General features: G+C 46.2%; 1 protein-coding gene across 1 annotated transcript; it reads right to left on the reverse strand.

Moving 5' to 3' along the window:
• Positions 1-723: 723 nt before the first annotated feature.
• On the reverse strand, positions 724-1,791 carry LOC141982485 (G-protein coupled receptor 183-like). Its single transcript, XM_074944634.1, has one exon. It carries the CDS (start codon positions 1,789-1,791, stop codon positions 724-726), a length of 1,068 nt encoding a protein of 355 aa, XP_074800735.1.
• Positions 1,792-15,367: the final 13,576 nt, after the last annotated feature.

Raw genomic sequence — 15,367 nt, forward strand, 5'->3', positions numbered from 1 at the left:
CACTGGGTGCGATTAGTTGTTTCATCGTGCTGCTTCATCACTTTAATTGAACTGGATTAATACCTGAATATTTACTATTTCAGAGCATCATTCCAGATTTAACAAACATACAGACTTTTTACCATTTTCAAGAAGCTGTGCTCTGTATAAAGCACAGTTTTGTGCATGCCATTTCCAAAGGACTATGAATATGTTTTAATTGTTTATTTTAACGACTATTGAGAAGATGAGGCTCTCACTCTGTCCATTTGTTTGTACAGTTTGTACACCTACTGAATTCCAAGCCATAAACTTCTATAAGAAATACATGTTCAAATTGTAATGAATTTCTAATACCATGCTGTTTTAACAAGTTTCAGAAATCATAAAATGGTGACTGCTCAGACTTCTGATATCGTGTGTGTGTGTGTGTGTAAAAATATATATCTTGGTCTAAGACCTTGTCGATACCCAACTCTTTTCTTAAGATTTCGACCCTTCTCCTGCCACAGGGTCAGCTCCATTGAATGGTGGGAGTATAAGTGTGGAAGAGGTGCTGGTGGTTTTACTACCATGCCATCTTGTTGTGGCGAGTGTTAGATGATACAGTGGCAAAGACACCAGCAACTTGTCTATACTTATGCTCCCACCTTTGCTGCCACCTATGGAATTTCTCCAGTGCAACAATGGGTAATTTTAAGATAAGAGCTCTGAGTAGACATGGACAAATTGAAAATGTTATAGCTAAGCTGAGGATGAGCAAACTCCTTGGTTGTGGCTGTTGCTGTTGCTTTCTGAATATGACTTTCCAGTGGAGGAGGATGGAACGGAGCCACTGGTTCTAAATAGTCTTAGGAGTCTTCTCTTATACCCTCTAAATGCAAAGAAGTAAATTATTGGATCAATGCAACAGTTCATGTTCATAAAAGCCACTGTGATTTGAAGAGACATCTTGAAGGCTTTCTGTGCTGAGCAAGATGGCTGGTATAGTATCTTTCTGACCATGAACTGAATGATATTTAAATGGTAAGGACTAAAGCAGATCACAACTGCAAGGAGCACAACCAGTATGATTGTGAAAGCCTTTCTGTGGTGCCCATTCTTATCTGTCAGGGGGTTTTCTTTGGCTGCTCTGCACAGTTTTAGGTTGATCTGCACATAACAAACTAATATAATTCCCACTGGTAGGCAGAATCCAATCATGCAAGCCCCCAGAAGGATAAATGGCAACTTAGGAATTTCTTCAAAGTTGAAATATTCCATGCAGGTCAGCTTATCTCCTATCTTCTTGGTCATGGGCCTGAAGAGTAATGATATTGTCTGCAGGAACACAATGAACCATATCAGCATGCAGATATACTTCACTCTGCTCACTTTCCTAAATCTGCCAAGCCGCCGGGTGTGGACAACGGCGATGTAGCGGTCGACACTCACACATGTCATAAAGTAGATGCCCACATACGTGTTCATGTAAAAGATGAATGCCGTCACCCTGCAGAACCAGTCTCCAAAAGGCCAGTTGAATTCTAAGATGTAATAAGCAATTCTTCCAGGCAGAGCAAGCGTGAAAAGGGCATCTGACACAGCAAGGTTGATTAAGTAGAGATCAGTTGAGTTGATTTTCTTCCCTCGGTGGAAGGTGACATAAAGGGCAAGGACGTTTCCACAAGAGCCAAAGACCAGCAGGACAGTGTAAAAGAATGAAAAAATTACTTTCGCTGCAAAGTGGTGGTTATACACGTCGCAGCTGCTTTCATTGCTGTAAGTGAAGACCGTTAGCTGAGATGCAACAGTAGCAGCAGTGGTAGCCATTCTGTGGACTTCTCCTTGGCAGAAGAAAAGACATGACATTAGCAGCTTACTAATAATGTGCACTATCTGTTTTGACAGATGATAAAACTACTTAGGCTTTGTACTTTAGTAGACTCTCATACTTTAGTAGACTCTCATACAAAAGAAGTGAGAGTTCTCATTTGAACAGCGAATTTCCACACTCTGAGTATGTTCTGAGCCATGATGAGCAGGTTTAGTCATTTGGGAAACTCAGTTCCTAGTGATCTTAGTGTAACATTCTGAACAAAGACTGTGACTTATTTTTTTCTTCAGAACCCTTTAGCTTGGAAACTAATAGCAGGGGGTGTTGTGTCACAGTGTGTCAGAAGTTGTTGCTGCCTGTAAAACATGTCTGGTGGATGAGACATGGTATCATTATAGAGAGGGAGATGTGGAATTTCAAATAGAAAATTACATGATAGAGGAGGGGAAATTTAGAAGGGGAAGGTCAATAAAATATAACTTTCTTTTGTTTTGACAGCCTGTGCCAGAAAAGGGAGCAAGGAGAAAAGTATCCATTTGAAGAACCATATCTCTGTATTTATTTGTGGCTGTTTAAAAACCTTGTACAATTACAAACTGTAATAGCTATAGATTATATCAACACTTTTCCTCAGCTGAGTGTATATGGCCAAATCCTGAATTCTCCACTCAGTTTGAATGTGGTCCTTACTCACCCAAGCACCCCAAGACAATAACGTTGTTCTGTCTTTAGTAAAGTTCCTGATTTCCCATTTGCTGCTCTAATACACCAGGGCTCCAGGTTGGCTTGGGAGTCAGTAGCTCCTACCTATACTTTTAGACGTCAAATAAAACTAGTTGGTATCATTTTTCCAACACATAAAGGTAAGGAGACAAATTCAAATGTTGGTTACACCCAGTCTCCTTTATTTGCACTCAAAAGTAAGGCTGTTTACTTGCACACACTATATAATGAACCTTGCACTCCCTCTTCTTTGCTGTTGTTTCCTCTCACAATAGATACTGCTGAAATAGGATGGGTCCTTACCTGCCTTTTAACCAGCACACTGAGAAAGTTGCCTTCTAACTGCTTATTGTGAGGGTCTCTGAAATGGGAAGTCATGTCTCCAAACTGCTATTATTCTTTGCGTATTGCTGCTAAAACATAATTACTGTAATTGCCATACTGCAGGGATATGTATTTTTTTGGTCCTTAACAATTGATTGGGTCCCAAGCCCACTGGAAAGATCTACATCGCAAACTAGTCATTGAACAAAATATCTTATATTGCATGTGCTTTCGCCTTGTGTTCTCAGTAGGCAGAGAGGGGATTGAACTGAAAACCTACAGCTAACCCCTTCCCCCCCCCCCCGAATTTTGGGCCAGCAGTGTTCAGAATCTGAACCCAGATTTTTCACACCTCTTTTATCTTAGTAGCGTGCTAGCTCAAAACTCCAAATCTGTGCACCCCAAACTCTGAAGGTTGTAAATCCATATCCCAGTTTTGTAAGTTCCGCCCATCTCTAATTTTATGGTTGCAAATGTGAGGCATTAATATTGTTTTGTTTACTGTTGTTACTGCAACAGGAGGCAGCATGATCAAGTGTATTGGGCACAGGATGGGGAGTCTTGCTACCTGAGTTCTTTTCTTGGCTCTTCCACTGACCTGTTCCCAGATCTTAGGGAAGTGGGTCACTTCGCCGCCCTACACGTCTGTATCTCCTCCCAGCATTGGTTTGGCCCATCTGTTATCATGACCACAGTGTCTTTGGGTCAGAGACTGTCTCACTACGTGTCTGTGTAGTATCTAGCACAATGGATCTCAGTTGGAACTCTAAGTACGATACAAATAAATACGAAAAATAAATCATCTTTCTGAGTGCCTCCGTGGGTGGGAGAAGGGTTGTTTCTTATGTTCCTTCTCTTTAGCTCTGTTTCCTTATCTTTCTCCTTTTCAACAGGGAACTCTTAGGCACCGCTATTTTGTTTGTATTTACCCTTCATTTTATTCTCTCTCTCCTGCCTTTTTGTATATTTAAATGTTGTCTCCTCAGTACTTATCTGGCATGTTACATAATATTAATGCTCATAGCACCCGTCCAAGGTAGGTAAGTATTATTTCCAGTTTCCACATGGGGAAACTGAGGTACACAAACTTGCCCAATGCCCAACAAGAAGTCTATGTCAGAGAAATGCATCTTTAAACTTGAATTCCACCCTTCGCCTCCCTCACTGTGCCAAAGCACAATGGCTTTACAATAGCACGTGTCTTTCGAAACCGTGTCTTGTCACAGAGGGTCTGTGCAGCAAAACATGAGCTCAGTGTGGTAGACGATACACAGAATGTGACCATTTCCTGACTTTGGTGGGATTCAATTAGATCCTTTTATCATGTCACACTTGTGGTTTGGTTTTCTGGTCTTATCACTTGCTGATGGTGCCGCTCGGGCTGCTGGGGAGCACCTCTGCAGCCAGGATGCCTGCTGCTGCCACTGCCACTCGCGTAGTGCATCCTTCCTCTGCCCCCCTGCTCCTAGCCTGACTCCTCACGTAGATGCCTCAATTCAATCAATAGTGAGTAGGTGTGTATGTAACAGTGGCTAGGCATAGCAAAGGTAGGCGCGGTGCAAGCTAACCACACTGCTCTGCCAAAGCAACAGCCTCTCCAGAGCAGAGCTGGTGAATCGTGCTGAAGGCTATCGAACTCGATGGTTGTGAGGTGTGGACAAATGTTCAGACCATCCTGAGATGGAGCCCCGTACAAGCCTCCAAAGCCGACTAAAATTCCCTGAAACCTTTTGAAAACATGGCAGATCAGAGTTGACACTTTCCTGGTTACTTGGGAGGAGCAGTGTTGTACAGTAATTCACTTGCATTGTGGAATAGCACTCAAACTTCTTTCAATCCACATGAAGAAAAAGTCACTCAGAAAAGACAGAGCGTGCATGCACACACACACGTGTGCGCACACACACACCTCCAAACAAAGATCAAACTGGGAGAAATGCTCTAGCAAAATCCCATGTATTCTAGCCTGTCCAAATTGAGCAGATTAAACTTTCCAGCAGTGTTACATAAATCATTTTGTAGGTAAATTTACCTCTTAATCACAATGGTTACAGTACAGCCTAGTAGAAAACTTGTTTAAAGACATTCATTCTGCCGAAAATAGACACTGTACTGTCTTATTAAAACTAGATCTCTGTCTGTTCCCAAAAAAGCTAAAATACAATTAGTTAATTAGAGATGCTTTTCAGATAAGGTCCTATTTAAACAACCACTTAGTCATTTTTTTCCTTGCACTGCCAAATTCAGTCTCTGAAAGCACAACACCTATAAGAAAATAAGACAAGCAGAGCTGGCTTACCAGGGGCTGATGAGGTGGTGGCCAAGAGGTGGTGGTGGCTGTTGAGAAGCTCTTGTCTCAGCTCTTTCTCCTGTGCTATATTAGTGGTACATTTATTAAATGTAATATTCTTCTAATAGTCCCTGAAAAAATCCCCTTCTAGTGCTTCAGTAAAAACCCTTCTGTGCCTTGCAGCGAGCAGGAACAGAGAGAGAAGACCAAAAACGAAGACTGCTCTGCCTTTCCTAATCTAGTCAGCATCGTATGGGTGGTGACTGAATGAGATCCATGTATCACTTGTCAGCCGTGAGATACCTGCTTCCTCCAGCAAAAAGTAGCTTCGTCTGTGTACTCCCCTTCCGCTTCATGCTGTGCAGAGGGCTGAGCCTTACGAGGCAAGGTGGTGCTCTTTCATCTGGCTTCTCTTTGTAGCACAATAACATTTATGCAGTTCTTTGTTTGTAATTTGAGAAAGGAATGAAAAAACCCAGCAAATTCCCCAAGCTGAATATTTTGAAGATCTCACCATTCCCCCCCACTCCCACCTCCTTTTTCATATATTACAAGAAATAGATTTCGTTCTTGCTCACTAGTTAAGGAAGTGATTTATACCAGAACACTAAACCACAAGTATGTATTGTTTAGGGTGACCAGACAGCAAATGTGAAAAATCGGGACAAGGGGTGGGGGGTAATAGGAGCCTATGTAAGAAAAAGACGCAAAGATCGGGACTGTCCCTATAAAATCGGGACATCTGGTCACCCTAGTGTTGTTAAAGGCTTTAAACTCACCAAAGTGAGAAAAGACTAAAATACTACATGTTATCTATAACACTGCTTGGGTTTTGCTTGCATGTGTGCTGTGTAAGACCATGGTTGGAGACGTGCTGTATTTAGAAGATCAATGAAGTGAGTTAAAGGTGTAACTTGTGCCTTTATGCTGAATTTTCTGATAGTTGTGTTCTTAAATCACACCCTTAAATGTGATTGCCCCTAGAATTCCCTGATTCCCCTGACACTGCTGTGAGATGCCATTAGGACTGTGAGTCAGTAGAAAACTCTAGTGTTACACCAATGCAAAACCTGTGTGAAGAGAGAATCAGGATCAGTAGCTCTGGTTTAATCTGAAAAAATGGAAGAACCGCACACATGTGCTTGTCCTTCAGATGCAATTGGGTTTGAGGTTCTTTCAAGGGATTCAAGTATGTTAGTAATTTTCCTGACTATTCGTTCACAGCACAAGACCACTACAGGGTCCATTCTTTGTACTAATAAAAGTGTGCAGTCTGTATTAACTTACTGCACAGTGTGACAGGCATTTAGCTGCAAATGGTGTAGCGTTCTTGACGTGAATAACTTTTTGGGAAATAACTGTGCTTGCCCTGTAGTGGCCTTTAAAATCTGTACATCTTAGCCATTTTTTATTTTGAAAATACCAAAGAATGTCAACATCGTTCTTCGAGTGCTTGCTCATGTCCATTCCAGTGTGTGCATGTTAGAAAGTTTTCCCTCATTGGTAGCCGTTGGGTTGGTTTTGGCGCCCTGTGGAGTCGCGCCCTCATAGCACTGGTATATAGGGCCCTGCAGACCCATCTCCCCCTCAGTTCCTTTTTACTGTCCATGATAGTTGCTGGAACTTCAGCTTGTCCTTGTGTTCACGCAAGTATTTCTCTAAGTGGACTTTAGTTTTCTCTACCTGTATATAGTTAATTATAGTGGTTGGAATTTAGAATTTAGTTTGTTTAGTAGATTGGAACCCTGCTTACTGGGGTTCCCACTTACCCAGCATCAGGGTACGCCTTGGTCCTTGGAGTTTAAACTGTGTGCAGCTTGCCACAAGCCCAGGCCCATTAGTGAGCCCCATTCTAGCTGCCTTTGAGTCCCATTGACCGGCATGCTGCAGGATCTGTAAGGAGTTCAAGCCCCATACCAAGGACAGGGATCAAAGACTCAAATTCCTTCTTATGGAGGCAGCTCTCCATCCCCCCTCAGAGCCGAGCCATGCTGTCTCAGCAATGAGCGCCTCCACCTTGGTGAGAAGCTCTCTGGTTTCTCTGAGGGATGGACAGACAGTGCAGCTCTGCCAATCCGGCACCGAGGAAGGACTCTTCTTCCACGTCCTGGGACTCTCAGCATCATCAGGCATTTCCGGTGCAGAGGAGGTCCACACTGCAACGGGACTCTCAGCCTGCTCCCAATCATCGGTGCAGAAGAGGAAGCAGCAGAAGATGGACCGGGGGTGCTCACCAATTCCAAGGTCTGCTGCTCACAGGGAAGTCAGCTGAGTGCAAGCCATGCCAGGCCACTCAGACTCAACAGCTGCCCCAATAGTACCATTGACTCCTGCCCCAGGAAGAGACCGAGCCATCGGGATACAGCCCTGGCACTACCATCTATGCCAAAGGCAATCAGGGCAGCAAGGGAGCTACTATTACACCCGGTACCGCCATCCCCCAGGCATGAACTGGCACCAGAGGCAAGATCTCCTGCGGCACCGAGGCCTCAGGTGCCGTCGAAAGGGAAACCAGCAATGATGGCAGAGAGCTGGTTGCCTCCCTCTGCTCTCCGGCACCAGCCAGTACTGGTCCACCATAGTCGCCAATAAACGACGCCTCTCAGTTAGACTCCAAGGCGGAGTCTTATACTTCCCACAGGAGCCAGCATTGATCTGACCACCATTATCTGATGGCTGACATGAGCCAAGAGATCCCACCAATGGCCTGGCCAGCACAGTGGCAAATGCTGGTGCAATGTGGCCCTTCTTGAACCCCTAAGTATTTCAACCAGCTGAGGGGTCACATTGGAGGAAATCGTACTCTATTTTTTGGCACGTAGAGCTCCCCTCACCACCATCCTTGGTGCAAAAACCTCAAGTCGGTACCAGGCCCAGCAAGGAACCCCAGGACCCGGTACCGCGGGATCCTTCCAGGACCAAGGAAGAACAAGGCCCTATACCCATGCAGGCATCTTCATCTTCCTCACCTGACGAGACGGTAGCAGGGACTCGATTGAGCCCTCTCAGGATGATTACAGGGCTCACCAGGAGCTCCTCAGAATAGTTGCTCAAAGCCTGGGGGTCCAGGCAGAGAATATCTCTGAATTCTCCCTGCCTTGATGGACATCATGGCCTCTTCCAGTCTGTCAGGAGTGGCATTGCCCCTGAATGATGCCATTCTAGAACTTATTGAGGTCCTCTGGAAGACTCCAGCCTTGCTGCAACCCACAGCAAAGAGGATGGAGAAAAAGTACTTTGTCTCTACAAAAGGGTTCGAATTTTTACATATCTGTCCTCCGTTGGGGTTGCTAGTGGTATCAGCGGCCAACAAACAGGAGAGACAAGGGCAGCAAGGACCTTCCCCCAAAGGCCAAAGATGCTAAAAAATTGGATCTCTTTGACAGGAATGTATACTCTACCGGGAGGGCTCCAACTACAGATTGCCAACCAACAGGTGCTCCTGAGCTGCTACTACTTCAACTTTTGGGGCGTGATGTCCAAGTTCAAAGAGTTGTTACCACAGGAGTCCAGAGTCAAATTCTCTGCTCTAGTAGAGGAAGGGAGACCGGTGACAAAAGCATCCCTTCAAGCAGCCTTGGACATAGCGGATTCTGCTGCTCAAACCGTGACTTCCGCTGTGGTCATGAGAAGAAGCTCATGGCTGCAGGCCTCGGGCCTCCCCTATGAGGTCCAGCAAACTGCCCAGGACCTCCCTTTCAAGGGCACATCACTCTTTTCAGAGCAAACAGATTCAAAGCTCTAGAACTACCCTAAAATCCCTAGGGTTGCACACACCGGCTCCTATAAGGAAGCATTTTAAGCCCCAACCATTGCCCCATTTCTACCAGCCTCAGTCAAAGCAAGACTACAATAAGAGGCAGGGCAGGAGTTTTAAGGAGGCCTCCTCCCCAGTTCTCATAGGCCCATAGGTCTGACCCCGCCAGACAATCATTGGGGTCTAAACAAAACTTTTGAGGGTATGCTCAAGGACAGCATACCAGGACAGTGTCTGGATCCATCTTCCCCAATTTTTGTGGACCAGTTATCACACTTCTATTGGGTATGGGCCATATCACCTCAGACTGCTGGGTGCTATGCACGATAGGACTGGGATACACCCTGCCATTCAGTTGTTCTCCTCCTTCCCACCCTCTCTCCCCGTCCCTCTTCAGGGACCCTTCTCACAAGCAACTTCTAATCCAGGAGGTGCAAACACTCCTGCAAATGGGAGTGGTAGAGAAAGTTCCTCTGGAGCTAAGAGGGCAGAGGATTCTACTCCCACTATTTGCTAATTCCGAAGGCCCGCGGCGGTCTCAGATCCATCCTGGACCTGCGAAACCTCAACAGATTCATGAAGAATCTGATTTTCTACATGGTCTATTGGACCTCCATTATCCTTTCCCTGGATCCAGGGGACTGGTATGCTACCCTCAACTTGAAGGAGGCTTACTTTCATATCTCAGTCTTCCAAGGTCACTGGAAATTCCTCCAATTCATTGCGAACCAGGTACACTACCAGTTTATCCAGCTTCCATTCGGCCTGCAGTTGTCGCAGCCATCTTTAGGAAGCAAAAGGTTCAGGTTTTTCCTTATCTCAACGACTGGCTGATCAAGACCCACAGGTGCTGACTTTTCATTGTGCTGGGAGGTAATCGTCCCACGGCTCTGCCCCAAGCCCCACCCCCACTCCACCCCTTCCCTCAATGCCGCACCCCCACCATACCCATCCCGCCTCTTCCCGCCCCATTGTGCCCCCTCCCCCGAGCACGCCGCATTCTTGCTCCAGCCCCTCCCTCCCGAGCCTCCTGCATGCCACGAAACAGCTGATTGCGACGGGTGGGAGGCGCTGGAAGGGAGGGGGAGTCACTGATCGGTTGGGCCCACTGGTGGGCAGGAGGTACTGGGGGGAGGGGGAGATGCTGATAGGGGGCTGCCGGTGGGTGCTCAGCACCTAAGTTCCCTGTAAGCTGGGCAGCCATGAAGCAGCCTATTTAGCGCCGCGCAGGTTCTTAGGGAACCCGCCCTGGACCAGCCCCCAACCTGATGCAGGAAGGGCACCCCTCCCCTGGCCCCAGCACAGCCTGCGGCCCAGACCTGCCGCGGCCAGGGCAGCGCAGCCAGAGCAGCAGGATCAGGCCCAGTCGTGGCCAGATTGGCAGTCGGGGCAGCATGTCCTGGCTTGACCCTGGAGGAGCCCGACCTGCTGGGGCTGGGGGAGGGGTGCCTATCCTGCAGCCCCAGATCTCTCACGGTGGGGAGAGGTGCTCCTACCTCCCCCAGCGCAGGTGCGGCACCCCAACCCTCTGCCCCACCCCTAAACCCCTCATCCCCGGCCCCACCGCAGAGTCCACACCCCCAGCCGGAGCCCTCACACTCCTGCACCCCAACCCTCTCCCCAGCCCTGAGCCCCCTCCCACACTCCGAACCCTTCGGCCCCATCCCCACCACATTAATTTTGTTATGTGCACCAATATAAAGATGATGTGTCACACACCACCTTCATATTGGTGCACATAAAATTAATTCTACACATGGGTGGGAAAAATTAGAGGGAACACTGCTCAGCACTCACCATTGTTTCCCCATGGGTGCTCCAGCCCTGGAGCACCCATGGAGTTGGTGCCTATGGTCAGACCAAGACCCAAGTGGAGGCATATGTAAGTTTAATACTGTCAGCCTTCAAGAAGCTAGGCCTGTTGATAAACATGTAGAAATCGATACTCTCACCAGTTCAAAGAATTGAATTTATAGAGGAGGTCCTCAACTTGGTCCAGGCCCGAGCCTTCTTTCTGGAGACCCAGTTCCGGGCCCGAGGCATGTTCATAGAGAGTCTCAGAAACCACCCCACCACCACGGCTGGAAACCACCTAAAACTCCTGGGGCACATGTCCTTGTGCACTTACGTGGTGCAGCATGCAAGATTATGACTCAGACCTCTCCAGACTTGGCTAGCATCAGTGTATCAGCCGGACTGGGATCGCTTGGACATGGTTGTCACATTTCCCCCTTCAGTGATCACCACGCTCCTCTGGTGTTTGGACCTGAGGACAGTAGGTGCAAGTATCCCATTCTCAAGACCACATCCATCAATATCTCTAGTCACCGACACATCTGCTCTGGGTTGGGGGTGCTCATCTAGGGGTACTCAAAACCCAGGGCCTCTCATCCCAGGCAGAGCTCTAGCTACATATCAATGTGAGGAAACTCAGAGCAGTGTGCCTTGCCTGCCAAGAGTTCCAGCCCCGCCCTGGAAGGCAAGTGCGTGTCGGCGCTTACTGACAACATGGCAGCGATATTCTATATAAACAGACAGGGTGGAGTTTGCTCCTCTCACCCGTGCCATGAAGCCCTTCACCAGTGGGAATTCTGCATAACCCACTCAATCTACTTTGAAGCCTCCGATTTTCTGGGGGCACAGAATGAATTAGCGGATCGTCTCAGCAGATCCTTCTCCAATCACAAGTGGTCCATTTGCCCAGACATCGTGAAGGATGTTTTCCAGAGGTGGGGAGCTCCCCAGATAGATTTGTTCGTGACGAGGCACAACAGGAAGTATCTGCAGTTCTGCTCCTTCCTGAATCACAGCCCAGGCTTGCTCAGAGATTCATCTCTTCTCTCTTGGAAGGACCATCTCTTTTATGCATTGCCTCCCATTCCGCTTTTACACAAGGTTCTGCTGAAGGTCAGAAGGAACGAGCCTGATCATGATAGCCCTGGCCTGACCAGGTCAGCATTGGTTCACCACCCTTCTGGATCTCTCGGTGGAAACACCAATCAGCCTACCTCCATTTCCAGATCTGATCTCCCAGGACCACGGCTGCCTACGTCACCTGAACCTCCTCTGTCATGAGTCCCTTTATCTCATAGCCTGGATGGTCCATGGTTTGAAGGGTCCTTTTAGGGAGCAGCAAGGGCTGTCGGTGTTCAATCTGTAGTCGTTTCCTCACAGGCCGGGACAGGCTGTATCCCCAAGTACAACAACCAATCCCACATTGGGATCTCAACCTGGTATTATCCAGGCTCAAGGGTCCCCCATTCAAACCTTTGGCAATGTGCTCTCTCCTCTACTTGTCTGGATGGTGCCTTTCTGGTGGCCATTACTTTGGCTAGAAGGGTCTCGGAGATTAAGGCCCTTACTTCAGAACCTCCTTGCATGGTATTCTTCAAGGACAAGGTCCAGCTGCGTCCTCACCCAGCCTTCCTTCTGAAGGTGGTTTCACAATTCCATTGTAACCAGGACATTTTTATGCCAGTCTTCTATCTGAAACCAATGCCTATAGCCAAGAACAGAGACTTCACTCACTAGATGTCAAATGAGTTCTTGACTTCTATGTAGAAAGGACTAAATCATCTTGGAAAACTACTCAACTCTTTGTGGCAGACAGGATAAGAGGTCTTCCAATCTCATCCCAGAGAATCTCATTGTGGATCACTTCTTGTATCTGCCCATGCTACGACCTAACAAAGGTCCCTGCCCCAACCCTAACGGGATATTCCACAAGGCCACAAGCATCTTCAGCTGCATTCCTGGCACAGGTCCCAATCCAGGGCATCTGTAGAGTGGCTACATGGTCGTCAGTCCACACTTTTGCATTGCACTATGCCATCACTCAGCAGGCCAGAGATGATGCTGGATTTGGCAGAGCAGTGCTACAGTCTGCTCATTAATGAACTCCGAACTCTACTCCTAGATCTGCTTGAGAGCCACCTACATTTGCATGGACATGAGCAAGCACTCGAAGAAGAAAAAACAGTTAATAACCTTCCATTAATGTTGTTCTTCAAGATGTGTAGCTCATGTCCATTCCAACCTCACCCCCTCCCCCATTGGAGTTAGCCAGCAAAAAGGAACTGAGGTGGAGGCGGGTCGGCAGGGCCCTATATACCGGTGCTATGAGGGCACGACTCCAGGGGGCACCAGAGCCAACCCGTCAGATGACACTGAGGGAAAACTTTCCGGCAGCAGTACATATGGCAGGCGCACACCTACATGGGAATGGAAATGAGCAACACATTTCGAAGAACAACAGTTATGGAAAGTTAATAACAGTTTTTTACAGGCTATTCAACTACAATATTTAACTTAAAAAGGAAGACAGTTTTGAGTAAACTCTCAGCTGATATAAACTCACAAAGCTCCCTGGAGGATCTGCCCCTTTTGAGTACATGTCTGGGGATTGAATAATGAAAATGTGTTAAAACCCAGTCAAAATATTTTTGAAAAATGTAATAAACATAAATGAATGGCTGAGAATTTTTGCATGCCAAGTTTCACCCTGGAGAATATTTTTAGCAAATTGCAAACTCCTGAAAGAGGACTTGTAATGGAAATACCGACAAACTGTTGAGTATTAGGGGATCATAACATCTCTTCCCATTCTTACGGTGAAATGTATACCCATGCAAATAGTCAGCACAAGACTTGTGTACTACCTAAGTCCCATATAAGTCTTCAAAATAGGGTTTCAGTGGGATTTATCTGCTAAGTAAGCCTTGACACTAGGCTACTTTCTTCAGTTATTCTAGTCCAATTGTGGTTACTCCTAATTATAGCGAAGCTAATTAGTGCTTCAGTTTCCCCATCTGTAAACTGGGGATAATAATCCTGACCCCTTTGCAAAGCGCTTTGAAAACTACTGATGAAAAGTGCTAGATACACACTGGGTGTTATTAATTTTATTATTTTAGGAAGTGTGTGTCATCAACAGACCAAAGCAACCAGTACGTTCAGAATGACAGACAGCAAAATATGTTCGAGAAAAGAGAAAGAAGCAGCTAAAAGAGGCCGTGCAAATGGAGAGGAAACTTCACACAGCACTAAGTGGGCGCTGCACTGGCCTGTTCACACAGAATAAATCACTGTGATGAGTGGTAATTCTTCAGAGATAGGACATGCTTTTGTGTTCCAAGGGAAAATTGACTTTGATTTGACAATTCTATTCTGCATAGGAGCAGAACATTTGCATGTATGAGTGACAGCATGGTCTTACTGGCTAATACATTAGACTGGAAGTCAGGAGACTTGGGAGGTATTCCTGGGTGTTCTACTGAACTGCTGTTTGGGCTTGGGTAAATCACTGCACCTCTGGCTATTTTCCTTCCCACACTTAGTCTGACTTGACTATTTAGATTGTAAGCTTTCTGAGGCAGGAACTGTGTCTGTGTTCTTTTGTACAGGACCTAGCACAACAGGGCCTGGATCTCTAGGTGCTGCCATAATACAAAAAAATCAAAATAATTTGGGGCAGGGCTTGTTGCTTTACTAATCATTGTCTCATTGCGCCCAGGGTTGTGGCTAATTTATCTGTGTAGTGAAAATTAAAAGAATGAGGGGTTGGAGGAGCTGCTGCACACTGTATAAGGTGCGTGGAAGCTGAGGTGTGAGCTCTGAGGGCACTTCAAGAATGCTATCTTTAGGAACTGCATATCTTTTAAGGGGCAAGGGAGAGGATTTCTGTACCATTTATAAGGCAGGCTGAAGGGAGACATCTTAGGAACCTGAGGCACTGTAGGACCTTTCCAGCTGAGGAGAGTACTTTCCACAGTTGCATACCTGTGAAAGTTTGCAGGAGAAGAAATCTCCCCCATGGCTATGCTAAGGTGCATGCGAGCCGGGCATTCTTGTGACGGCTAGCGAAATACTGTGCTTCTAGAATTCTTGACAGGTCAGCAGAATTTTGAAATTCAAACGAGTAAAATGCCTTCTCTTTATGTTTGTCTTATTTCTGTCCTTTGTCTTTAAAATCCTCCCTGCAAAGTAGGAAATTCTAGACAAAAAATTACATGGAGAGAACATTACGATTGCATGGTAAATACTCGAGTCATGAAATGTCAAAGTGAAGATTACAAATGCAATCTTCATTCTGCCCCTTTGTGCACATACAGCATGATACAGTTGTTAATTACATGCTCCACATTGCGTTTCTGAAATGCAATATGTCATTTTATGTCTTAGATGCCTACATGTAACATCTTTTACTACCAAGTACTACTCTGTCTATGCCAGGATCCATGAGTCATTTATAAAAACTGAACAGTTAATGGTATTCGACACAAATTAATACAATGCAGGTTATCTGTTACCACTCAGAGTAATATCGAAAATTTGCTGCAGTGTATATTGCCTCTACTTTATCTTCCTAACTAAGATGTTTTTGTAGTTAAATGCCTCATCATGGTATTGAATCTACGAAAGAGTCTGCTGGTGGTTGATTAACTGCTGACTAAATTCTGAAAAACCTATATCTTAGTGA

The sequence above is a fragment of the Natator depressus genome, chromosome 1, assembly GCF_965152275.1.
Source record: "Natator depressus isolate rNatDep1 chromosome 1, rNatDep2.hap1, whole genome shotgun sequence".
Classification (NCBI taxonomy): Eukaryota; Metazoa; Chordata; order Testudines; family Cheloniidae; genus Natator; species Natator depressus.

What these genes read in the sequence shown, in the direction of transcription:
- LOC141982485 (XM_074944634.1), bottom strand. Translation starts at nt 1,791, where the DNA reads ATGGCTACCACTGCTGCTACTGTTGCATCTCAGCTAACGGTCTTCACT.